The sequence below is a fragment of the Triturus cristatus genome, chromosome 7 (assembly GCF_964204655.1).
Source record: "Triturus cristatus chromosome 7, aTriCri1.1, whole genome shotgun sequence".
NCBI lineage: Eukaryota > Metazoa > Chordata > Amphibia > Caudata > Salamandridae > Triturus > Triturus cristatus.
Window position 1 is genome coordinate 1,152,598,266 of NC_140590.1, and position 26,130 is coordinate 1,152,624,395.

General features: G+C 47.2%; 1 protein-coding gene across 1 annotated transcript in view; it reads left to right on the forward strand.

Moving 5' to 3' along the window:
* KDM3B (lysine demethylase 3B) overlaps positions 1-26,130 on the forward strand; it is an 867,558-nt gene that overhangs the window by 180,227 nt on the left and 661,201 nt on the right. Inside the window, exon 8 of the mRNA XM_085618404.1 lies at positions 14,319-15,513. Within this exon, the coding sequence (XP_085474530.1) occupies positions 14,319-15,513 (1,195 nt within the window). The remainder of the gene's footprint in view (positions 1-14,318; positions 15,514-26,130) is intronic.

The following is a 26,130-nucleotide window of genomic DNA, read 5'->3' on the forward strand; positions in this document are numbered from 1 at the left end:
ACCACACTTCTGAAACAAGAGGTACTCTCCCTCCTGCAAAAACACGCGATAGAGCAGGTACTCGTCGATCAGCAAAATCTAGGGGTCTACTCTCTCATACCGAAGAAAGACGAGACCCTATGGCCCATTCTAGACCTCCGGCCTCTAAATGCATACATCCATTCAGACCATTTTCATATGGTAACTCTTCAGCAAGTTCTCCCACTCCTCCGTCAGGGTGACTTTCTCACTACACTGGACCTGAAAGACGCATACTTTCATATCCCAATACACCCTGCTCACAGAAAGTACCTCCGATTTTGTGGTAGACTGCCAACATTATCAGTTCAAGGTTCTCCCCTTCGGGGTCACAACCGCACCACTGGTGTTTACCAAATGCCTGGCAGTGGTGGCAGCACACCTCCGAAGACAAAACATTCACGTCTTCCCCTACCTGGACGACTGGCTCATAAAAGCCGCGTCCTACCATCAGTGTGTACAAAATACAAACACTACCATACAACTACTCAATCAGCTAGGCTTTACGGTGAATCACCAAAAGTCCCACTTGATACCGTCTCACACAAAGCAATACCTCGGTGCCACTATAGACACCTCAAAGGCTATAGCCTATCCCAACTCAACCAGGATCGCAAGCATGCAAGCCCTGCGCCAAAAGTTCCTTCTTCAGCACTCTCTCCCAGCAAGAGTGTTCATGAAACTAATAGGGATGATGGCGTCTTGCATTTTCATAGTGCCTCATGCAAGACTTCACATGCGTCCACTCCAAGGGTGCCTAGCACGCCAGTGGAACCAGGCCCAGGGTCAGCTGACGGATCTGGTGTTGGTGGACGGCCGCACTCATCGATCTCTGCAGTGGTGGAACACCACAAACCTTTCCAAATGGCGACCGTTCCTGGACCCGGTTCCTCAGGTGATTCTAACAACGGACGCATCGCTCTCCGGCTGGGGAGCACATCTATTACACCTCACAGTGCAAGGTCTATGGACGCCACAACAGAGGTTACTCCACATCAACCATCTGGAGTTATTGGCGATCTTTCTAGCCCTGAAATCGTTTCAGAAACACATTTCAGCCAAAGCAGTCCTAATTCGCACAGACAATATGACAGCAATGTATTATATTCAAAAACAGGGGGGGGACACACTCTCCCCAGCTCTCCCGCTTAGCACAGAGCATATGGAGATGGGCAATTCCACAAAAAATCTTTCTCCTGGCACAACACGTCCCAGGCATACAAAACACCATGGCAGATCTGCTCAGCAGACAAACGCAGCAAATGCACGAATGGGAACTGCATCCACAAGTTCTTCACCCATTCTTCCACAAGTGGGGGCATCCTCAGATAGACCTCTTCGCCACCCACGAAAACAAAAAATGCCCAAGCTTCGCCGCCAGATACCCACACCCATTGTCCAAAGGCAATGCGATATGGATGAACTGGTCAGGCAAATTTTCATACGCCTTTCCACCTCTCCCGCTAATTCCATTAGTGGTAAGGAAGCTACAACAGCACTCCCTCACACTCATTCTGGTAGCTCCAACATGGGCCAGGCAACCGTGGTACACCACACTACTACAGCTATCGGTGGTACCACATCAAACTGCACCTGTCCCCATGCCTCCTAACCCAGAACCATGGAGAAATCAGACACCCGGACCCAGCTCAGCTCAACCTTGCGATCTGGCTCCTGAAAACTTAGAATTTGGATACCTTAATCTTCCCCCTGATTGCATGAACATTATCAAGGAAGCCAGACGTCCTACCACTCGAGCATGCTATGCCGCAAAGTGGAAAAGATTTGTTGTTTACTGCCGTAACAATACAATCAACCCTTTAGATGCATCCATACAGCACATCATATGCTATCTACTCCATCTTCAAAGGTGTAACCTGGCATATTCATCCATACGTCTACACCTAGCAGCAATTGCTGCCTACCTACAAAACAGACAGCATTTATCACTGTTCAGAGTGCCCGCTATTAAAGCCTTTATGGAAGGCCTTAAACGAGTAATTCCACCCAGGGCACCACCTTCCCCTGTATGGAATCTAAACGTAGTTCTTACAAGGCTAATGGGTCCGCCTTTCGAACCAATGCATAAATGTGAGCTACAGTTCCTCACTTGGAAAACAGCTTTCCTCGTAGCTATCACTTCCCTTAGAAGGGTTAGTGAGATACAAGCTTTCACTATACAAGAACCCTTTTTACAGATACATCACAGCAAGGTGATACTTCGCACAAATCCAAAGTTTCTGCCCAAGGTCATTTCCCCCTTCCATCTTAATCAATCGGTGGAATTACCGGTTTTTTTCTCACAACCTCAATCTGTTGCGGAAAGGGCTCTACATACACTTGATGTTAAAAGGGCTTTACTGTACTACATACAAAGAACGCAACCTTTCAGAAAGACTAAACAGTTGTTTGTCTCCTTCTCTCCACCGCATAAAGGCAACCCCATCTCTAAATCAGGGATAGCTAGGTGGATTGTAAAGTGCATACAAATTTGCTATCACAAAGCAAAAAGAACATTTTCTGTTCCACCTAAAGCCCACTCTACAAGAAAGATAGGGGCTTCTATGGCTTTTCTAGGGAACATACCCTTAGATGACATCTGCAAAGCAGCCACATGGTCAACACCGTACACCTTCACAAAACATTACTGTGTAGACGTGCACTCCAAACAACAAGCTAGTGTGGGCCAGGCTGTACTAAAGACACTATTTCAAACCACTGCAACGGATACCGGTGGTCGCCGCTAGGGCTGGGTACTGCTATATAATCTATGCAAAAGTGTATAATCTGCAGCTCATATGCCTCGAACGGAATATGCTACTTACCAGTATGCATCTGTTCTTGGCATGTAGAGCTGCAGATCTATACACGCCCACCCGCCTCCCCGGCTACCTGTATCCGTTCCAGTCTATCTTATTTAGATACAACACACATGGGTTTCTTACTATTATCACTACGCTCCATCTTTTCCCTGCTGGCGAAAAACAATCTGAGGATGGAGCCGAAGCCCATGCACAGTACGGACCGAAGGAGGAGTCACCGAACTCATGACTTCCAAAGACTGTCCAAGAAGAAAAACAAACTGCAAACATCCGGGCCCAACACCAGATGGCGATCTATGCAAAAGTGTATAGATCTGCAGCTCTACATGCCAAGAATAGATGCATACTGGTAAGTAGCATATTCCTTATCTCCTGCTCGCTTGAAGGTCACCATTGATGGGACAGCAAAAGTCTACATGGACCCTGGTAATGTGCAGGAGGCACTCAAAGGCTATGCGAAAACGCAAGGAAGCAAGCGGACGCCAGAAAGAGCAGAGGACGCACCAAGCTCTTTGGATCAAAGTGACTAAATGGAGTAACAGGCCTAAATTTGCTCTGAGAAGCGATTGATGTATCATACGAGGGGACATGGGACATGTGTCTTCAAGTTTAGGGGAGCAATGCTGCCAGAGCAACCCCCCCAAAAGAAATAGTTATGTAGTAAGGAGGGGCGGAGGGGTGTCACTCTTCTTTGTTAATTGGTTAAGGTCAAGCAGCTTAGATGTTTGGCCTTGGTGCACAGTGAGGTTCTTCTATTTTTACAACTTGTCACTATGGATGATTAGACTATGAGGAAGTAAAGTTGTGGCGATGTTTAAGTTTCTACTAATTGGTTGGGCACTTGCCGCCCTACAGTGTGCCACACACAGTCCTTAGAAGGGTTGTTAAGAAGGTGAGGGTGGGGATAATGTTGTCATGTCGAAAGTTTGGGGACGCGACGTGTGAGGGTGTGGGGGACATTAATGTATATGCATTGATTTTTAGCGGCAGCGGGAACGAGGCCAAACGTTCTAATCTAGACAGCTATGCGCTCATTGTGAATTATGTCAGTTGATCGGTATGAGTGAGAAGGGCGACCAAACAACAAGAAAAGGGTAACACCTACTGAACTTTTTAACCTGGAGTGTACGTGGATTTAATGATCAGTGTAAAATACGCAAGGTGGTCTGTATAGGCATTACATAGATGTGACAGTACTGCAGGAGACCCACCTAGCCCCCGCAACTGGGTTGTTAACACAGAGGAGAATGAAAGGAATGTGTGTGGCTGCAGGCTTACCGTCTAATGCAAGGGGGTGGTACTAGTGTGGGTCCGACAGGGAACCAATATCGCAGTACAATCAGTTTTGCAGCGTGAATCTTTCTGGATTCACTATGCTGTGCATTATTCCGCCATCTAGTGGTTGGGTCCGGAATTGTAGTATTTCTTGTCTCTCTCTACCCCCCCCGTGGCCCTGGTGGGCTTCGACATACCACCATTTTCTGTCCTACGTCGACGCTCTCACCTTTGGTCGCCATCTTCAGATTCTTTTTCCTGCCGTTGGGTCTAGATCAACAGGAAGGAGCTCCAAGAACTTTGGAGAGAAGAATCGACGAAAGATTGGAATATATCACCGGGAAAGACACCGGAGACCAAGTAAGAGGAAACTCGACTACAGTTCAGAGAACTTCGAAGAATTCAAAGTTTTTTGAAGGAGAATACGCATACAGGGGGCTCCCTGGGCTCGTGATGGACAAGACTCTGTTCAAATTCTGCGCAAACTGCCACCACAAGTACGCGCAAAAGGACCAACACCCGGTTTGCAATCTCTGCTTGCCGCTCGACCATCGAAGCGAGGACTGCAACACCTGTGCAGCGTTCACCCCAAAGACTCTCAGAGTAAGGGAGAGACAGAGAAGAGCAAACTACAACATGCAGGGGCAGGGGACGCCCCCATCGCTATGAGACTTGGGACTCTCCAGCGGAGAGGAAGATAACGTAGCAGAAGGACCAGAAGACGTCGTTGTCGTCGATGTCGAAAAGAAAACATCGAAGGAGGTAAGAGAGTCGTCGAACACTAAACCCTCCACTGATACTCGCAAAGGCGAGCCAAAGTCCTCGAAAGGAGCAGGGCTGTCGAAGCACCCGACGTCGACTACTGCATCCAGGGACAAACAGTCCGCCGGATCCTCTGAGAAGGACCACCAGACGGCGAAATCCCAAGACAAGGGAAGAGCAGCCACGAAAGAGGCCTTGACGTCGAAAGGCGAAGGCCCGTAACAGGTTTCGACTTCGACAACCCCGTAGAAGAAGGTTAAGGCCTTCGAAGCCGATCACGCGGCAGAGATGGAGAAGAAAAGAAAGAGGCTCGAGGCCGAAATGGCTAACATCTTGCAACGGAAGAAAGACTTCGAAGAAAAGCTAAAATTCTACAGCATACCGTCGAAGACTACACCCGAAACAGGAAAGGGCGTCGAGGAATTTGAAGCGCCGAACACACCTGAACCCGGAGAGGAAGAGGATCTGTACTATGGGACAGGCGAAGGGGAAGAAGATGAGACTTACCAAGAGTCGACTTCTTTGGAGGCTCAAGACTTGCCGTGGGAAGATCTTGATGCCGAATCACCGGAAGAGGGCGTAGATTCATATCCGTCGAGGCCTTCACCGCCGGGCGACTAAGGGATCTACAATCAAGTCATCAAAAGGGCGGCTGAGACGTATGGAGTGCCGTTAGAGGAAGAGAAACCACAGTCTTGCTTCCTCTTGGAGACATTGCTGCCTTCACAGACTAAAAGCCAGTTCCTACCCATGCTCCCAAGTATGCTGGACCAGGGGAAGGAGGCATTCAAAGAGCCTGCCATGTGTAGAGCTGTGACTCCACGAGCAGAGAAAATATATAAACATTCTTCGAAGGACCCCATGTACATCAGAGGGTCAGCACCAGCAGACTCCGTCATTACATCCACAGCTCGGAAAAGAGCTAATATACCCACAAACTCTGACCCTCCACCAGACAAAGAAAGCAAGAGGATGGACATGATAGGTAGGAAGATGGAAAGGAGTGCAGCCATACAATGGCGCATCGCCAACTCCAATGCGCTCATGAACAGACACGCATACCAGCACTGGGAAGAAGTGGGAGAGCTCCTCAAGCACGTACCAGAACAATACCAGAGAAGAGCAAGCCACCTGGTAGAAGAGGGGAAGAACATGGCTAATACATGTTTAAAGTCAGCCCTGGACGCAGCGGAGACATCGAGCAGGCAGATGATGCTGGGGATCACAGAAAGGAGACATGCCTGGTTAAGAATTTCTGGTTTCAAGAATGAGGTCTAAAAACAACATCCTCAACACACACCCTTCAACGGGGAACCACTGTTTGGAGCACCAGTTGATGAAAAGTTGAACCAGCTGAAGAAAGATAACGAAACAGCTAGGTCTATGGGGGCGTTGCAGTTCCGAGGTATGAGAAGAGGAACACCCTTCAGGAGACCGACAGGCAGAGAAAATCATCAGCCTGGGGCAACACACCAAACCACCCAACAAAGTTATCAAGGGGGTAACCAGGGACAGCAGCAAGGACAGCAGCAGCAAAACTGGCAGTACCAGCCCCGAGGACAATCCTTTTGAGGGCGCGGCCGAGGAAGGGGTAATGGCCAGAGGGGGAAGTCAGCCTCCCACAGGAAAGTGACTCACCAGCAGAAACGACGCACTTCTGGATGAGACCTCAGGAAGTGCAGAAAGAGCCAAGACAAAAACCAGCAAAAAATCAAAGTCTTCAACAGCTCCTCCAACACACATAACCGGTAGGAGGCAGATTAAGACACTTCCTCCAGGAGTGGAGGAAAATAACATCAGACAAATGGATATTGAACCTCATACAATATGGGTACTGTATAGACCTGGAAAGGCCTCCGCAAAACAGAAGGCCAAAGGTCAGAGTGCGCACAACAAAAGAGCTGACACACTTGAGGGAGGAAGCAAGAGAACTTCTAAAGAAAAGAGCCATAGAAATTGTGCCACAAAAACAAAGGAACAAAGGGGTTTACTCAACCTACTTCCTCATACCAAAGGTAGACGGAACATTACGTCCAATTCTAGACCTGATTCCTAAACAGGTTCATAAAGATTCAAAAGTTCAAGATGACCTCCCTCCAAGAGGTCATACCTCAACTACACAGAGGAGACTACATGGCAACTATAGACTTAAAGGACGCCTACTTGCACATCCCCATCAACAACAAACACCTCCCCAGGTTTACAATAGGCACAAACCACTACCAGTTCACAGTGCTAGCTTTCGGACTAAAATCAGCACCGAGAGTCTTCACAAAATGTCTGGCGGCAATAGCAGCACACTTAAGGAGGAAGGGGATACATGTATACCCATACCTTGACGACTGGCTTGTAAAAGCAAGCTCATACCACAGGTGCAGGAAACACATAGAGATAGTGAGACAGACGCTGGCCCAACTGGGGTTTTCGATCCATTGGGAGAAGACGTCAATAGAACTAGAAGAGGTTCTTAGGAGCAGAGATCAACACCATACAATGCACGGTGATTCCATGTGCAAAGAGGACTCTGGCTATATGCAGGGAGGCGCGTCTTTACCGCAAGGGGCAAGCTCTGTCAGTGAGGACTATGAGCAAACTGATGGGGATGATGGCATCATGCATATATTTGGTACCAAATATTCGCTTACACATGAGACCATTCCAAGAATGGATCCAGCAGCAATGGTCACAAGCGACAGGGAGTTGGGAGGATCTAGTGGTTGTCACACAAACAGTACAGCAAGAAATAGCGTGGTGGAACCAGAAGAACTTAGCACAGGGGAGATCATTCACACAACCAACTCCAACTGTAACCATTACAACAGACGCCTCCCAGAAGGGGTGGGGAGTGCACACAAACTACCTCAAAGTAAGGGGGTTGTGGGGACATCAGAATGCAATAAAGCACATCAACTACCTAGAACTCAAGATAGTGTTCCTAGCCTTAAAGGCCTTTCAGAAACAGCTGTACGGGAACAGATTACTGATACAAACAGACAATACAACTACCATGTTCTATATCAACAAGCAAGGAGGGACACATTCAGTGACACTCACGGCTAGCACAGGAAATATGGAGATGGGCAATCCCAAGAAAGATAGACCTGTTAGAAATACATCTACCAGGGAAGGACAATGTAGAGGCAGACTGGCTCATCAGACAGACGTCAGCATCCCACGAATTGGAGATCAACCAACCGGAAATTCAGAAGGTATTCCACAAATGGGGGACCCCACAAATAGACCTCTTTGCAACACACCAAAATGCCAAAACGTCGCATCCAGAGTACCGTCCAAACAGTCCCTGGGGAATGCGCTATGGATAAGCTGGTCAGGGACATTTGCATATGCTTTTCCACCAATACCACTACTACACAGAGTGCTGAACAAGTGCAGGTTCAGCAGCATGACACTCATCCTGATAGCACCCCAATTGGCCAGGCAAACATGGTTCTCACAAATCATGTAGATGTCACAAACGCACGCACACAGGTTCCCCGCCAGGAAGGACCTGCTTACAATGCAAAACGGAAGAGTACTATACCCAGAACCAGAAATCCTCAGCCTAGCTGCATGGCTCCTGAGGACCTAGAGTTCGCACACCTCAAATTACCGGCAAGTACGATGGCGGTACTCAGAGAGGCAAGAAGACTGACCACAAGGAAGTGCTACGTAGCAAAGTGAAAGAGATTCACCAAATGGTGCATTAGAGAAAATCTGCAAACAAAGATTACTAAGGAATCAACAGTACTAAGATACTTGACGCATCTACTGCAAAATAAGCTAGGCTACACGTCCCTAAGGGTCCACTTAGCGGCATTTGTGGCTTACACAAGAGGGGAAACAGTGAAAAGTTTCTTCACATCACATGTGGTAAAAAGATTCTTAGAAGGTGCAAAAAGGATCGCTCCTCCAGGCAGAATGCCAGCCCCAGCATGGAACCTCAATGTGGTGCTCACACAGCTAATGAAAGCACCATTTGAGCCTATTCACAAAGCTACACTGCATATGCTCACACTAAAGACAGGCTTCCTAGTGGCTATCACATCACTACGAAGAGTAAGTGAATTGCAAGCGTTAACGCTCCAAGAACCCTACCTACAAATACACAGTGATAGGATTGTCATGAGAACGGACCTGCATTTCATGCCAAAGGTGGTGTCTAAGTTCCACATCAACCAGACAGTTCAAATACCAAGTTTTTTCCAAAAACCGTACGAGCACAGAAAGAGCCTTACACACACTGGACGCCAGAAGGGCAGTGATGCACTATATGGAAAGGACAAAAGAATGCAGAAAAACAAAACATTTTTTTGTATCCTTCGCCAGCAGTTTTTTTGGGACGACCTGTTACCAAAAATACCATTGCACGATGGATTGCACAAACCTTTCTGCTCTGCCACAGAGACAGCTCAGCCTTTACAAGGAGCAGTTCATGCTCACTCAACAAGGAAGAAAGGAGCAACAATTGCGTTTCTAGCAGACACACCTATCCAAGACATTTACCAAGCAGCAACATGGTCTACAGTGCATACGTTCACTAAGCACTACTGTGTGGATGTCCAAATGAACAAAGAAGCGCAAGTGGGACAGAAGGTCTTGCAACACTTTTTCAGTAACCAATGCTCATCTTCCACCACCACTATAAGGAGAAACCACTACAAAATCGATGCACAGCATAGTGAATCCAGAAAGATTCACGCTGCAAAACGTATAGTTTCTTACCCGTCGGTGTAGTTTTGCAGCTTGAAGACTTTCTGGATTCACTAGCGCACCCACCCTCCTCCGCCAGAAAGATGAGACAGGAGGATAAAAGGAGGTAGAAGGTGAAAAGACTTTACAAGGATTAAATAAGAAAACAAAGAAAGAAAAAGAATCCGAAGATGGCGACCAAAAGGTGAGAGCTTCTGGAGGAAGTGCGTTGACGTCACGAAGGACACCAAATGGTGGTATGTCGACTCCCACCTGGGCCATGGGAAAAAAAAAAGAGGAGAAATACAATTACGGACCCAACCACTAGATGGCGGAATAATGCACAGCATAGTGAATCCAGAAAGTCTTCAAGCTGCAAAACTACACCGACAGGTAAACTATACGTTCCTATAGGCACTGAAGGAAGGTATTTTGTGGTACACTGCCGGAGTGGGAACTTAGAAGTGTGTGTAGTCGGAGTGTACGGTCTGAATTATGATCCCCAATTCTATCGCGCCTTGCACAATAAACTCACGACACATTTGAAAATACCCATGTTGTGTGTGTGTGTGTGTAGGGGGGGTGACTTTAATTGTGTGCCATCTCAGGAGCTTGACAGGTCGCGGGGTCCAATTTGCTCTCCCTCTGCTAATTGCAGCCTTCGCTGAGCCGGATAGCCTGGTCGATGTTTGGTGCTACCGCTCCCCTACGGCAGGGAGTACATACACTATTCGTCGGTACACGACATACATACACGGATAGACTTTTGACTAGCGTCCAGAGAGCTACTTCCTTACATAACAAAGTGCAAACACCTACCGCGCACATATTCGGACCATTCCCCGGTTAAGTTACAACTGAAAATAGACTATCTTCAACCTAGGACCTGAATGTGGCGCTTTCCTCAATATTCGCTACTTGATGAGGCATTTAAAGTAGAAGTATCGAAAGAAATAGATCTTTTCTTTGCCACTAATCTTGGTAGTGTCCCTAAAATGGGCATTATATGGGAGACCTTTAAAGTTTTTATGAGAGGGGTTTTCATATCCAAACACACCAGGGTGCGGCGCGCCATTAGAGGGAGAATGCAGAAGCTAGAGGCGGAATTGGCTGACTTGGAGCGACGTGCTCTGGTGGAGTCCACTCCTGTCTTATTAGCACAAATCAAAACCAAGATAGATTAATAAATCGACGAGGCCCAAGTTGAAGTAGTACACTTTGGAAAGTATGCAGCTGCAAAGGTTTGTGGGGAGTGGGAGAGACCGGCACAACGCTGTCTGCCCTTGCTTGACCCCTCAGGGGGATCGAATGAGGTATTGGAGCTGTGCGACGAACATGGCACAATTTTAAACGGCGCCGCTCAGATAGCGGATAGCTTCCGCTCTTACTATACGGAGCTCTATGGCTCACGTGCGAGCTACTCGGAGGAGTCGGATGACGAATACTTGTCGTATATATCCATGAAGTGGCTTTCAAATTCACATAGGGAACACCTAATGGCGCCACTGCGACCCACTGAAATAACTGCTGCATTGCGTACAATGGTCAATCACAAAACCCCTTGTCATTTGGTCCCGCATTTGGTAAACTTATGCGAGGAAATGGCTTCAGATAGCATAATGCCTCCCAGTATGAGAGAGGCCACCCTGATTACTCTATTAAAATAAGATAAGCCCCAACAACAATGTTCATCGTATCGTCCACTCTCGCTGCTCAACACGGACACCAACATTTTTGCAAAAATATTAGCAGCCTGACCCTTTTCTGCCTACCGTGGTGGCTCCTGAGCAATCTGGTTTTGTCCCCACTCTATCACTAACGAGTAATTTGCGGACACTCTTTGGTGCAATGGTTGGTATTGATCCGGAGTCTAAGGCCACGGAAATCTTTCTTGATGCTGAGAAAGCTTTCGACTCGGAGGGGCAATTTTTGAGAGCTGTGCTGAGACGTGTGGGGGTAGGAGAGATCTTTAGCAACCTAGTGGACGTTCTCTACGAGCAGCCCACTGCATGGGTACGCATGAACAGACTTCTCCCGGAACCCATAAACATCACATGGGGCACGAGATAGGGGTGCCCCCCTGTTATATGAACCTACGCCTGAACCACGGGCATGCACACTACGGGAGTATCATGGACATCGCGGAATAAGACTCCCGCAATATAATCTAATAATTACCGCTTATGCAGACGACATGCCCCTTTACGTAAGCGAACCCGCCAAGAACTTAATGCAATTCTATAGGAGGGTGGAACGCTTCAGTCAGCTCTCAGGCTTACGCCTCAATTGGAACAAATCTATTGCATTTCCGCTGACCCTTATTACTCTCCCTGTGACAGTCTCCTACCCCATCGAGTGGACGTCAGAACCGACCAGATATCTTGGGGTGCAATCCATACTGTCCGTGCAAACTATGGGCGAGCGGTACAGAAACTTACCGAGTCCATTGAGAAATGGATTAGGCTACTGGTGTCCATACTGGGTCGAGTAATACTCTTAAAAATGATAGTATTGCCATGGTTTCTGTTTGCAAACATACCTATACTATTACCAGAATTGTTCTTTCGTATGCTGCGTTCCCTTCTGATCCTGCTAGTATGGGCTGGGAAACAGCCAAACGTACAATGGGATATCTTAACCAAGTCATATTTAGCAGTTGGACTCAATGCCCCAGATTTCCAATTATACTACTGTGCCGCACAGCAGATGCATGCATATCAGTGGCTGCACGGAGCTCACGTCAACCCGCAGTGGTTCATCGAAAATGAGGCTGTGCACTCCCTGTCCTTACCATAGTTCTTGTTTGCTGCGCCACGCAGACATTACCTTGTGATTGACCCGATTGGGTGTACATGAAACCTGCTCTGGAGAGCTGCTGATAAGCAAAATGACGTAGAATACTATAATCTCCCAAATTGCCTCTAGAGCTGTGTGACTGGTTACCAATGGGGAACGAAAGGGAATTCCTCTCTGTAATGCCTCTGCTAGGGATTCGCACTGCAGGAGATTTATTTCAAGATGAGGTAGTCAAGCAATGGGACATGCTACGATCAGACACACTAAATGCACCCATGCTTGCTAAATTTCAATACTTTAGCGCGAGGCACGCACTCAGTGCATTATTAGGGGAGGATATGAGCGAACCACAGGAATACACACAATTATCTTACTTATTATGTGCAAAATCCCCTCTTCACATGATATCAATATTGTACACTCTATCAAACGCAGACCCGGGCCCGTTTAGCACGAGGGTGTTACAGGAGTGGCGTGTAGAATTACAGATGGACCATACAGATGAACAATGGATATATTGCTGCATAAGCACAAAATCCCTATCACAAAATGGCAGGCATCGCTTAACACACTTTAAATATCTGCAAAGAGTTTATTGCACCCCAGCACACTTGTATAGATCTGGTCTCGGAGATGATGACAGATGCACCAGGTGCGGGGCAACAGATGCAAATTTCAGACATCTCGCTTGGAGCTGCTCGGGATTCATAGGTTCTGGAAGGCAGTGCATGCTGCACTACAAGACATGGTGGGGGGGGCTGCACTTATCTCCTTTGGAGGCCTTGTTAGGCTATACTAAAGGATACCCCAAAGCCACGAGGAAGTTATTATCCCTAGGTATTTTGTTAGCTTAACGCAGGATTGCGTTGTGCTTGATGAAGGGCCCAAACCCCACAATGAAGGAATGGTGTGTAGACTTAACCTATTGTTGCGTACACTCTGAAAATTTCAATTCTCTTATGCCTGCGTGTTGTAAACCAAAGGACATATGGGACCCATATAAGGCATATCTGGCACAGCAAGCGGCAGCTGCTGACCCCGAGGTAAAACAGAACAGGGCGGGGGTTGGCTGATATGTTTATGCATAGATAGCACTAGTCGAATGTGTTCATGGACCTCGATGTAATGTAACTAGATTGACCCGGGTGTCGTCTGATAAGTGATGTGTGATTCCCCGTTTAATAGCAATACATTCGAAATATCGCTGAACAGGTTTACACCCCCTTAGCATTCCTGATATGACTGTACCATTTAAGCTTACAATGACAAGATGGGTTTATCACGGTGCTTGCTGCTGCTGAATGTATGGATCAAGGTGCATAATGTTTGTTTGCAAAATAAAAATAAAGTTTAAAAAAATGATATGGAGTGCCAGCATGAAGACCTGGTTATAATGCTTTGGGGATATTTACAGATCAAAGCCCATACAACTCACTTGTTACCAGAAACAAAGAAAAGGGTTCTGCCTTGCACTATTGAGCTATGAAACGGTGTGCCACCACCACCGTTGAGTGTCTAGAAGCCCGCTTATGGTCTGTAGCCCTATGTAATAATGACTGTTGGCTCTCCAGTCTAGAGAAGCCTGCGTCTCAGCATGTTTAGTTTAGAAAACATGCCTGCCCTCAGCATGCTTGCATGATTGTTGTGAAGGTAGACACAAAAATCACAGTTACTATGCGAACTGTCAGTGGTATGTTTGGGGAGGTGTGCACGCTTGCACATATACACATGGGATAATCCCATCCCAACAGTCTGAATCTGCTAAAGATATTGCTGGGTAACGACAGTTAAGTAACTCTTTCCATTCCATTACGAAGAAGTAGAACCAAAGGCCATGTAGTAGATTCATCATGAAGGTGGTGCTTCCTGTTTCCCAGAGTATGTTTTTACGTATAACTGATAGTCACTTGTCCCCACTGGATCCTGTGTAATCTCTTACCTTTCTTTTTTGTTCAGAATCCTGGGAACTCCACTTTTGCTACTCTCGGATTTGGTGTTTCTGTCGCTTCTTCAGCTGAAGTGAGAAGTCAGCCCAATGGGGTCCCGGAGAGCAAACCTATTGGCTTTTCGTTTGGAAGCACCACAATGCAAGATGCTCCAAAAGAATCTGACTTATCCAAGAATTTGTTCTTTCAGTGCATGTCTCAGACTGTTCCTCCAAGTAACTACTTCACGACCATCTCTGAGAGTCTTGCTGATGAACCTTCCAACAGGGATGTTTTCAGGCAGAGCACTGATGCCTTTGGATCTTCTATTTCTAAACCAAAACCTATAGTGACATCTGAGACTCTACCGAGGCAGCAAACCACTAGCACTCTGGAGAAAAAAGAATCTATGCCCAAACTCACACCAGCCTTTTCAGGAGCTCTTTTGAGTAAGCACCCTCCTGAAAAGCATGAAAATCTGTTCTTGCAGCCACCAAAGCTATTGCGGGAGGAACCATCCAATCCATTTTTGGCCTTTGGAGAAAAGGCTGACACCAGTCCCTTCAGTAGTTTTGCCTCAACCGGAGCATCTGCACCTAACACAGTGTTGGGGGGTCCTAGACTGTCTTCTTCCTGGCCAGATCCTCCTAGTGCAGATGATTCCAGCATATTGAACAAGAAGAATCTCTTCCTTATGACTGATTCGGTTAAGGTGTTTTCTAACAGTCCTGTTGCTGCTGTATCGGAATCAGTTCAGATGTCATCCATCTTGGGCAACGGCCGCTCCCGCTCACCTATGCCCATTGAGATGCCTACCCTTTGCTCTAGTCCAACAGAGGATAAGCCAGATGTGTGCCTAGGACAGCAGGACAATCCTTTACTGAGAACCTTCACTGCCCTTTCGAGCCGGCTGCCACCGAGCATTCACAGCTCTGTAGTAGACATCTCTAGAGATGGCAGAGGGCCTTTTGATGCATCTAACAGGTTCACACTAGACGATCGCAGCAGAACAGCCAAACAGGATTCTGATTCCAGTACTAACAGTGATCTTAGTGATTTAAGTGATGCTGAGGAGCAGCTCCACACCAAGCTGGGCTTCAGAGGAATCCCGGAGCACCTGATGCGCAGAATGGGACCCCATGTTGAGCGAAATGTGGCCTTGTTACTGGGTAAAGTGAAAGGGAAGCAAGGTGTGAAGGGCCGGCCCAGAACCACCCCTCTGAAAGGTAAGCAAATATACCGACCAATAAAGAAAATTAATGGAGCTATGTAACAACCAAATTGATGAAGAATCTTTATAATGAAAAGGCTAAACAATTTCGAACCCTTAATGACCATGTTTTGCCAGGAATTTGTAAATATTTAGGACTTGGCCAAGTGAACCAGTGAGAGCCTATGGTACTAAAGTGCTTCTTTACATTAATGTCAGTGGAGCGGTTTTTAGGTCTCGCCTGAGCCAGCGCATGCGTTGCTCTGTGAGACATTTAGTTAGGGCTTTTAAAAGTGCTGCCACACGGCCTAGCGCTTGCATTCACGTGCACGCGTGCAGCCGCCAGCTTTCAGCGCCCTGGCTTTCCTTTGCCGTGCACACCACTCGCAGGCTCACCTCCGGTTCCCCCTCTCGCCACAGAGCGCGGTTCTCGCGGCAGCACGCTTTTTTGTTTTTTACAGTTACGAGCCGTCATGGCTCAATAAGTGATTTTGCGCGCACCACTCGTGTTGAACAAAACGCACTGTCAATTTGCTTGTGCCTCAGAGCCCTGGCAACTGAAGCGCTTACTGTAAATGACTCAATCTGTTCTACATCCATATGGCCATGCTCCTGTGTATATTACTAATCACCCCTATGAACACACAATGTGTACAAGATAAATTGCCTACGATCCCTAAACCAAGTGTTGTCCTGTAATTTCGACAGAGCCTACAAGCCGAGATACCTTTATTTTAGCCGCGTCTTCCCTTACAAGGTAGAATGTTGGCCTTTGAGTGCCTTGAAAAAATAGAGGTGGCTATGCAGAGTTAAAATCCCACACACATCGTGGTCGTGGGATAATGTATACAGCCTGCAGTACAGCTGGTAATCTAGATTTTGACTGTGCAACCAACTGCTCACTAATCTACTAAGCAAAAAATAGTTACTTGAGTGAAACTCAATACAGAACGGCTCTTAGCATACCTTAGCAATGACACCTGGCCTATCCTTTTATATGTTGTCCAGCTCCCTTCCCTGCCCTCTCAATAACATTACAAAGGCACTTTAAATGCAATTAAGTGCACACACTGAACCCACCACAGCGTTTTCTGGAAATGAACAGGTTTTCCCTTTTAAATGTGAAACCAACTTGGCTCCTGTATGTGCAGGATTAACCGAGGCAAGAGCAAAACTGTCGGTCAGAAATGTCACCACAGTCATGGCACTCACTCAAAGCACTTTAAATCCTCTTTTTAGGAGGTTTTGAGAACACTGAATCACAGCTGTGGCAAGGTACAGAAGTATAGCACTTGAATATTTACAAAAAACGCAACTGTTTTATCTTTTGTAACTCAAGCTTTCATCTACAGTTCATTCAGTGAAACTTTAACATTACTTTTAGAATCCTCCAAAATAAAAAGCTTCATATAAAAAAAACACGTATGTCTCACATTTAATTTTCATGGCTCATTAAGTGCTTTCGCGCGCACCACTCGCGTTTAACAAAACCTCACTCTCAATTTGCTTGTACCTCGGAGCCCTGACAACCGTATTCACAGCCACATGTGAACTTGAATTGACTAGGCTTCATAGAGCTGTCCCGCAGAAGTAACTGCAGGCGATTGATGTCAGTGAAACTCAATACCTTTATATAAGCGCTACATAATGTACATTCGGTGAGGCGCTCACGCGGCAACAGGCAAGGCTGGGTTCTAGATCTTAATCTAGGCGCGCATGGGGCATCGCAAAGCGCAGCAAAATACCGCATAAACAAAGTTAATTGGCTTGAGTCGCCCTCCCCCCACCCCACTGACAAAAAGGAAAAAGCCCACTTATTATTGTGGCAGGCTCCTGTGGGCTTGGCTGTCTCACAGCTTCTTTGTTATGCGGAGTCTGGCCTCAGATCTAATGGCGAATGAGACACCTATCTCCTCGTTGCTTTTGGCTAATCCGTTTACTCGCCCGATGTCGCCCCCACCATCGGCCCTTGTGGTGCAGGCAGAAATACACTCAGTCCCCACTAAAAGGAAAAGATTGTCTACCCCACGGAAAGGTAGACTGGTCAAACACCATAAGAGACCTAGGTGGGTTGGCGTCAGGACGGGTGGCTTACGTAAGGCAGTAGGGCGGGATTCCAGCCCGCTACAGGGAGAGAAGGGGGAGGGTACATCTGGAGGGCCAGTGGTTAGTGCCTGTGAAGAACAGACTGGTGGCCTTGCAGCGTCCTCACCCCCAGAGTCTCTCCTAATTGAAAACATGGAGAAAATGATGAAATCCTTACTCCTCCGGGTGTTAGATAAAGTCAGGGGGCTATCAGAGCGGGTGGATAAAATGGAGCAGGCAACCCTAGACAATTTTTTCTTATTTATTTTATTTAGAAAGTTTTATAGAGCGCGAACAAGATCCTTGCGGATATCAGAGTGCTTTACATAACAGCTGGATGTAAGTAGAACAATACAAAATATGCAGGTAAACAATCATTTAAAAAAAAAAAAAAAGCATAGTTGGTGCACATAAAGGATTAAAGATTGGTGCTGTCTATTATAACAGGAAACAGGAGAACTCCGGTCTGAGGAGAAAGAGCTCATGTAAATTTAGCCATGAGAAACGCTTTGACTTCTTTTTTGAAAGCGGCGTAGGAGGCGTTCCGTCTGGTTGCGGGGGGCAGAGCGTTCCAAATTCTGGGCGCCATCCCCGAGAAGGATCGATTATAAGTTTTCTTTTTGTTGAACCTTTGGGGTTTCAGTAAAAGATTTTCAGCACTCCTGGAGGACCTTAAACCCCCAGAGATTGTCAGTTTCTGCGCGAGGTAGCTGGGAGAGCTGTGGTGTAAGGCTTTATGGGTCATGCACGCCACTTTTAGGTGGATTCTAGCTTCAAAAGGAAGCCAGTTCAGGGATTTTAAGTCCGGGGTAATGTGTGCAGTTCTTTTCGAGCCAGTGATGAGTCTAGCTGCAGCGTTGATCGACGCTCTTAAGGGTGCTGTTGCAGCTTTTGGGAGGCCACACAGGGAGACACTTCCGTAATCAACACAAGGGATAACTAGCGCTTGTACTGCTAACTTGAGGTCCTCTACTGGCAGGAAGGGTTTTAGTTTCCTTAGGATACTTATCTGGAAGTTAGCTCTCTTAGTGGCGTTACTGATGTGTTTTTGCATCATGAGGTTGTTGTCGAGAGTGATCCCCAAGGATTTTGCTGAGTCCACGATAGTTGGTTGTATGCTGAACGCGGTGAGCTGTTGGATCAAGTCATGCATTAAAGGGATCTTGGCCGGTGGTGCTATGAGGAGGAATTCTGTTTTTGATGCGTTCAGTTTGAGATGGTTTTCTGATAACCAAGACTGGGTGATCGTGAGTGTGGAGTTGAGCATATTAATGTCTTCGATGGAATTGATCTTGAGGTATAGTTGTGTGTCGTCCGCATACATATGAAATTGCACATTGGATGATTGCAGGATTTCAGTGAGAGGTTCCATGAACAAGTTGAATAGGGATGGTGAAAGTGCGGACCCTTGCGGCACCCCCAGAGATACAGGAGAGGAATTGGAGAGCGCGTTGTTAACCTTGAATTTTTGTGTACGGTTATGCAGGAAGGATGCAAACCATTCTAGCACTGTGCCAGACAAACCCATCCTATGCTCCAGTAGGTCTAATAGTTTCTGGTGTTTGACCGTATCAAAGGCTGATGAGAGGTCTAGTAGGATGAGTAAGCACGCACCATTCTGGTCAAGGATTTGTAGCGCATCATCAAGAATGTGTGTCATGACCGATTCAGTGCTGTGACCCGCTCTGAAGCCTGATTGGTGTTTATTTAGTAGGTTGAAATGATCTATATGAGTGGTCAGTTGTCGGAGAACACATTTTTCCAACAATTTGGCCAAGGTGGGGATATTGGAAATGGGGCGGTAGTTGTTAAGGTCGGTAGGGTCAGCAGTGGGTTTCTTTAGAATAGGTGAGACTTGACCTACTTTGAGGGAGTCCGGGATACAGCCTTGTTGGAGTGAGCTGTTAATGATTTTGGTCCAGAGTGGAAGAAGCCAAGGGGAGAGGGCTTTGACTGCATTGGCCGGGAGAGGGTCAGTGAAGTGATTGGCCGGTTTCAGGTTGTTGAGAATCTTGCCTAGGGTGTCTTCAGTGTACGTCTCAAAGGAAGACCAGGCTGCCTCGTTTTTAAGGCAGGCCTTGGGGGGGGGGGGAGGGGGAATGACGTGATGGGTGTAGGTAAGGGGGTGGTTACCGTATGAGGGGCAGTGTGTAGTGCTCTGTCATTAAGGAGATCCTTTATGATGTTGTCAGTCTTCAGATTGAAGAAGGTGGAGAATTCTTGACAATTAGGATGTGGGCGAGCTAGGTCTCGAGCCCGTTGGGGAGCTTCCTTGGATTGATTTTTGACCAGCTCGAAGAGTTTTTTGGGCCGGTTCTTAGCTTGGTCTAATTGGTGGCTGAAGAAGTCAGCTTTAGTGTGCTTAATTTTTTTGTAGTAAGCATTTCTCTTTTTCCTAAGGAGATTGAGGTGGAGAGCCGATGGGACTGCTCTCCAATTGCGTTCAGCGGACCTGAGGGCTCGTCTGTCCTCATTAAGTAGAGCGTTGAACCAGGGCTTGGAATCTTTAATGGGAGCTCTCTTAAGTTGCAGGGGGGCTGCCTCATTAATTATCGAGGTCATGGCGTTGAGATAATGATTTGTGAGAACATGGACGTCTGAGGTGTTTACAGGAGGCTGGAGCAGGTGATAACCGGAGGCGGGTAGTAAGTTGGGGTTGATTTTTTTCAAGTCTCTTTTCCAGATCCCTAAAATCATTCATTAAATTGCATTTAAGAATTAGGGAGGACGGGCCAGGGGGGGGGGGGAACTGACAGCAGGGAGACCCCTATAGTTAAACAAGGCACAGCTACTACAGCAGGCATCAAGCCAGTTGTACCTGAGGTGACTGATGGTAATTCGCATCCTACCGTTATGGCTGTAGGGATAGCGAGGAAACCTGGGCCATCAGTACTCAAGCCTGTAGAGAAATTAAAGCCCCCTAAGGCCGCTAATAACATCTTAGGTAAAAGGTCGGCATGTGCCACAGCTTCTGGCACCCCTGGCAAAGCAAACTCTATCACCTCAGCCGCCATTCCAGTAGCCCCTTGTACACCTGAGACTTTAACACCCAAATCAGCTAATCCTGTAAAGACCCATGCACAGCAGACAGGTGAGGGTCTTACGGGTGGGAGGGCCTACAATGTTAATCTCCCCCCTGACTGTCAGCCCTATGTAGCCGTGTTGACTGGGGTGCCTGTGCTCAGCCCGGGTAAGCGTGAGACATTTGCTGAACTGTATAACAAGACCCTATTTTGGCTTAAAGAAAACAGACCCTTGCCCAAATTTTGGGAGGGACGGATTATCCACGTAAGGAGAGTTTGCTGGATTGGTACTAAGCAAAAAACTATAAGTGGGGATTGCATCATAGTAAATTTTGAGGATCCAAGGGTTGCTAGCTTTGTATGCAGTGGACCTGTGAGGGAGCATAGCCCAACAGGTAGCGGGGGACCAATTGGCATCCACGACCTTAGTTATTTTAATCCCCCTAATTTGCCAGTGAGGCCAGCCGGAACCCCCATGTGGGAGGATTGGGATGGCAGACAGATTCGTGGAAGCCTCTCCCAATTTAGCCTATTTGGTAATACCCCTTGTCAGCCGCATGGTCGTTTTTGGCAAGGCTACTGACATGCAATCTGCCCAATACAGGAGATGCATAACGTGGCACCCGGGGAGAGATTAGCTAGTAGTCTAATATTTGAAGAGGAGTTAGTGGGGTCATCTACTAGTACCCTTTTTTCACCAACTATCTCTAGGGGGCATTCACCGGTGGCTTCACCCGAAGCACTCACGTCATCACTGCTCAGTAGGGAGTCAGTTGAGGGGGACATTTTAATCCTGGATGCTGTGGCGTTGCCTATTATTGAGGTGGCTACTGCCACCGCTAATGCCCCTCCTGTAAGAGAATCAGCAATGGGGCCAGGGAGGGGCTGGCAGTGTGCCCCTGAAGGTAGCCAGCTGGAATATAGCGGGCCTTGCACGGAACACAAGCATACCAGACTGGAATGTATTCATGGAACCGTTTGGGATCTGCTTGTTCCAGGAAACCTGGTGCTTGTTACCTCTACATAAGATGGGTTATACCACCTATTTTGTTCCTGCCATACGACCGAGTGGAGGGAAGGGGCGCCCCTCGGGAGGGCTATTAATTTGGGTAAGCATCTCCCTGCGGTACTCCATCAAATGTATAGCTACTAAGTCTCCTGACCTTCAGATGCTAACAGTGAGAGGGCCATGTGGAGGGAGAGTGCTTGAAATCTTTAATATTTACGTCAGAGGCACACGGGGCGGCTCGTCCACCTTGCCCTCAACTGGCATTGACGAGGAACTCAGAAATTGTAGCGCTGATTCCCTCGTCATGCTAGCGGGCGACTTTAACTGTACATTTGAACCCCTTGCTGTGGACGATGTGCTAGGCACCAGAGACGATGATGCAAGGAGAGGTATTCCACCGTTACAAATTATGCCAATTAGAAGATGGACCCAAAGTGCCATTGACCTTAATGCCCTTTGCTTGGAGCATGGCCTTAGAGCAACTAACGGCAGATCGAATTCAGATCAATTGGGGGGCCCATACGTTCAACAGAGTAGGGCATTCCTCACGGATTTACTATATTCTGCTGAACTATCGTTTGTGGGCTCACCTGATGGATATGGTGGTCTTGCCGTCCATCGACAGTGACCACAACCTTTTGTCTCTGTCCCCTCTGTGGATGGGACGCTCCCTACCCCCAATCCCCCACGTGTGGAGAACAACACATGAAGTGTGTCCCTCTAACGATGGTAGGCGCCTGAAATGGAAGAACATTGCTGGTACTGAGGGAAAGATCTTGGAGGTAAAATCCATAATGGCTAATATTGTACCTCGTTTAGATTCCCCCCCAATTAGTGCGCAGGAGGTACCCACACTGTTTGCCCAAACTACGAACGCACTAGGTGAACTGTTTTTAGTCCATAATGCGGGAAGAAGGGCTTATAAAAGAGGCGCTACGAAGGGCATTGCTGGGTGGTTCTCACCTGCTTGTCGCGACGCCAAAGGGGAATTAATAAAGGCAGTGAAATCCAAGATTGGAGCCCTGATAAGCGTTGCTAGGGGCAATTACAGGAGGGCTATATTTAAGGCAAAGGTAGAATGGGAGAACCAGTTTTGGTATGACTTGAAGGCCGCAAGCTCAAGGAAAGACCCGAAGGGTTTCTGGGACCTACTAAGAGCTAGGGATAAACCCGTAGACACAATGATATCATGTAACATACCGGAGGATGCGTGGTTTGACCACTTTTCCCAGCTCTACACAATGCTCCCGGGTAAGGGGGTAAGTTTGCCAGAACAGTATCCCTTAGTACCCTGCGAGTTTAATGATGAGCTCCTGTTTACAGCCAAGGAAGTGGTAGGGGCGATCAAATGTCTTGTCCCCAATAAAGCAGCGGGTCCAGACGGCATACCAGGGGACTTGCTACGCATTAACCCGGAGGAGTGGGGAAAACTTATTGCTGCCCTACTGAATGCTAGTTTTGATGGGGCAACTTTCCCGGTCTCATGGAAGGGTTCTGAGGTCGTTCCAATCTTTAAAAAAGGGAGTCGGAACGACCCTGCCAATTATCGCTCTTAGACTCTTCACAGAAGGTGGCGGGAAAAGTGGTTTTGGGCAGAGTACTGCAGTGGGTTGAGGAAAAGGGCATTCTTTCTGACTTCCAGGCCGGTTTTAGATCTGGTATGGGGACGATAGAGCAATCCTTCCGGCTTATGATGCTGTATTGGAAGGTGGTTGTACTGGGCAAAGGCAGTCTGTATCTCGCTTTTATAGACCTGCGGACTGCCTTTGACCTTGTCCCACGCAGCCAACTCTGGAGTGTGCTCGAGGAACAGGGCATTCCACCATACTTATTAAACATGCTAATTAAACTACATGCTGACAATTTTGCACAGATCAGGTGGGGTAATCGGGGACAAAAAACAGCACGAATACCTGTAAATAGAGGGGTACGCCAGGGATGTGTTCTAGCCCCCACTCTGTTCTCATTGTATGTTAATGGAGTGGTGGAGCACCTGCTGCAACATCCTGCAGATGCACCATCCCTGGCTGGCAGAAGAATACCTACCCTTCTATTTGCAGATGATACCCTCCTGATCTCTAAAACCTCGGTAGGCCTGCAGAGTCTGTTAACTAGCTTTAAATCTTTTTGTGATGCAAGGGGGTTAGTTATTAACACAGGGAAAACTAAGTACCTGGTCCTTAACCCCACGAAAAAGATAGCTAAACCACCGACCTTAGATTCTGTTCCCCTCGAGAGGGTCACGGAGTTCGATTACCTCGGTATTCGCCTCTGCGACTCTGAGTTGGAAATGTCACCATCAAAAGATGCTGCTGACCCACAAGAGGGTGGTGGGTGCCCTTCTTAAGGAACAACGTGCCTCAACCATCAAACCCATTGCCCCTATATTAGACATCTACAGGGCAAGGGGTGTCAGTGCAGCACTTTATGGAGCTGAACTCTGGGGGGTACACAATGTGGATCAGTTATCCCGCTCAAAGTAAATTTTGCAGCGTGAATTTTTCTGGATTCACTATGCTGTGCATTATTCCGCGATCTGGTGGTTGGGTCCGGATTCGTAGTATTCCTTTTTTTTTTTTTTTCTTTTTTTCGTAGCCCAGGTGGGCGTCGACGTCCCACCATTTGGTGCACCTCTCGTGACGTCGTCGTGCTTCCTGCGGAAGTCCCACCTTTGGGGCGCCATCTTCAGATTCTTTTTTCCGCTGTTGCGTCTGGATCGTCATCGAGAAGCTCCAGGATTTCAATCTAAGGAAGAAGGAGAAAACGCGAGTTTCATCGAGAAAAAACAGCTGAGATAACAGAGAGGAATAAATTACATCCGGGACGCGAAGAAGGAAGAATTCCCATGAATTTACTTCGACGCCCTTCAAAGATGCGCACTCAGAGGCTCTGAGTGCAATGGACAAGACACCATTCAAATTCTGCCCTAACTGCCACCACAAGTTCGCGCAGAAGGACCAGCATCCGGTCTGCAACCTTTGCCTACCGATCGACCACCCGAGCAAGGACTGCAACGCCTGTTCAGCTTTCGCGCCGAAGATGCTCCGAGTGAGAGAACGCCAGAGAAGAGCTAACTTCAGCATGGAAGGCAAAGGTAAGGCCCCGTCGCTTTACGATCTGGGCCTCTCCACCGACGATGAGGACAACATCGCCGAAGGACCCGACAGCTTCACGGTCGCAGAGACGAAAACGGACATATACATGCCAAATTGTCTGAAAAAAAGGAAAGGGGCCTCCGGGCGATTAGCGCATTCCTCTGAAGAAGAAAAATGTGGATACTAACCCTTCTCCACCTTACATACTACCTCCTTCGCCCACTGATCCAAAATTACTCATCACACCCACAAATTCACCACCACCACAATCTGACCCACAGGATGATGGGGATGAGGATAGGCCACAAGATACTGACCCATAGCAAGATTGACACTGACCCAAAAATGCACAATGACCCTGATTTATATCTGTCCAGACCCTCACCAACCCACGACAACATAGGATACATTGAGCTACTTAAGAGCTGCTCATTATCATGTGGTGGAGCTGCATAATGAGGCTTTAAAAGAGGACTTTTTTTTTTTTTAATTTTTTTTTTACTCCAAGTTCCTCGCAAAAAGTTACTCATACACTGCCAATACTTAAAGGGATGCTTAAGCATACAGATGAGATCTTTAAAGATCCTGTGAGAGCAAGTATCATTACACCCAGGGTGGAGAATAAATAAAAACCTGCACAGTTATTTGTTCAAACTGCATGTGCTTTGCTTTTAATCCTGACACTAGGGACGAACCAATAAAGTCTGTATCGCTACTGGTAGTTAGTTTTAACATCACTTCCTTCACTACATTATTCGTTGGTTTGCACTGCGTCCGTCACCCAATTAGCTAAGTGTCTTCTTCTCTGGAGGATTTATTATATCCTCAACGTAGGAATAAAAACATCCCTGTGCTCCTCCCTCACAGTGAGGGGGTTGTAGCCCTTGGCGGGGCTAGGGTCCCCATCAAGAGAAGAATCCCAGATGATGAAGCATGCCACCTTACCTATGCAGTGAAATCAACCTTTGCTGTCTTTATTCCAGGCGTTGATATTTTCTTAGACCCGAGGATTTCTTGTGTTCAATTGTTACTGTTGAGAGATTTAATCCTTGCAGGTCTTAAAATTTCCCTAGGAACACCCTTTTGTTTTCATAGCCACTATAGATACAGAAGGCTCTCGCCTACCCCAATCTGGCCAGATTTATTTAAAACGTTATATGCTATTTATTACATCTGCAGTGCTAAAATTTAGCGTACACATCCATACGCTTACTACTTGCTGCAATAGCTGCATACCTCTAGAACAGCCAACATCTGTCTCACTTCAGAGTGCCTGTCATTAAAGCATTTAGGAGGGACTTAAAAGAATCATTCCCCGAAGACTTCCACTTGCTCCAGTATGGAATGTCAACATTGTTCTCACCAGACTAATGGGTCCACCTTCTGAGCCATTGCACAGATGCGAGTTGCAATTTCTCACT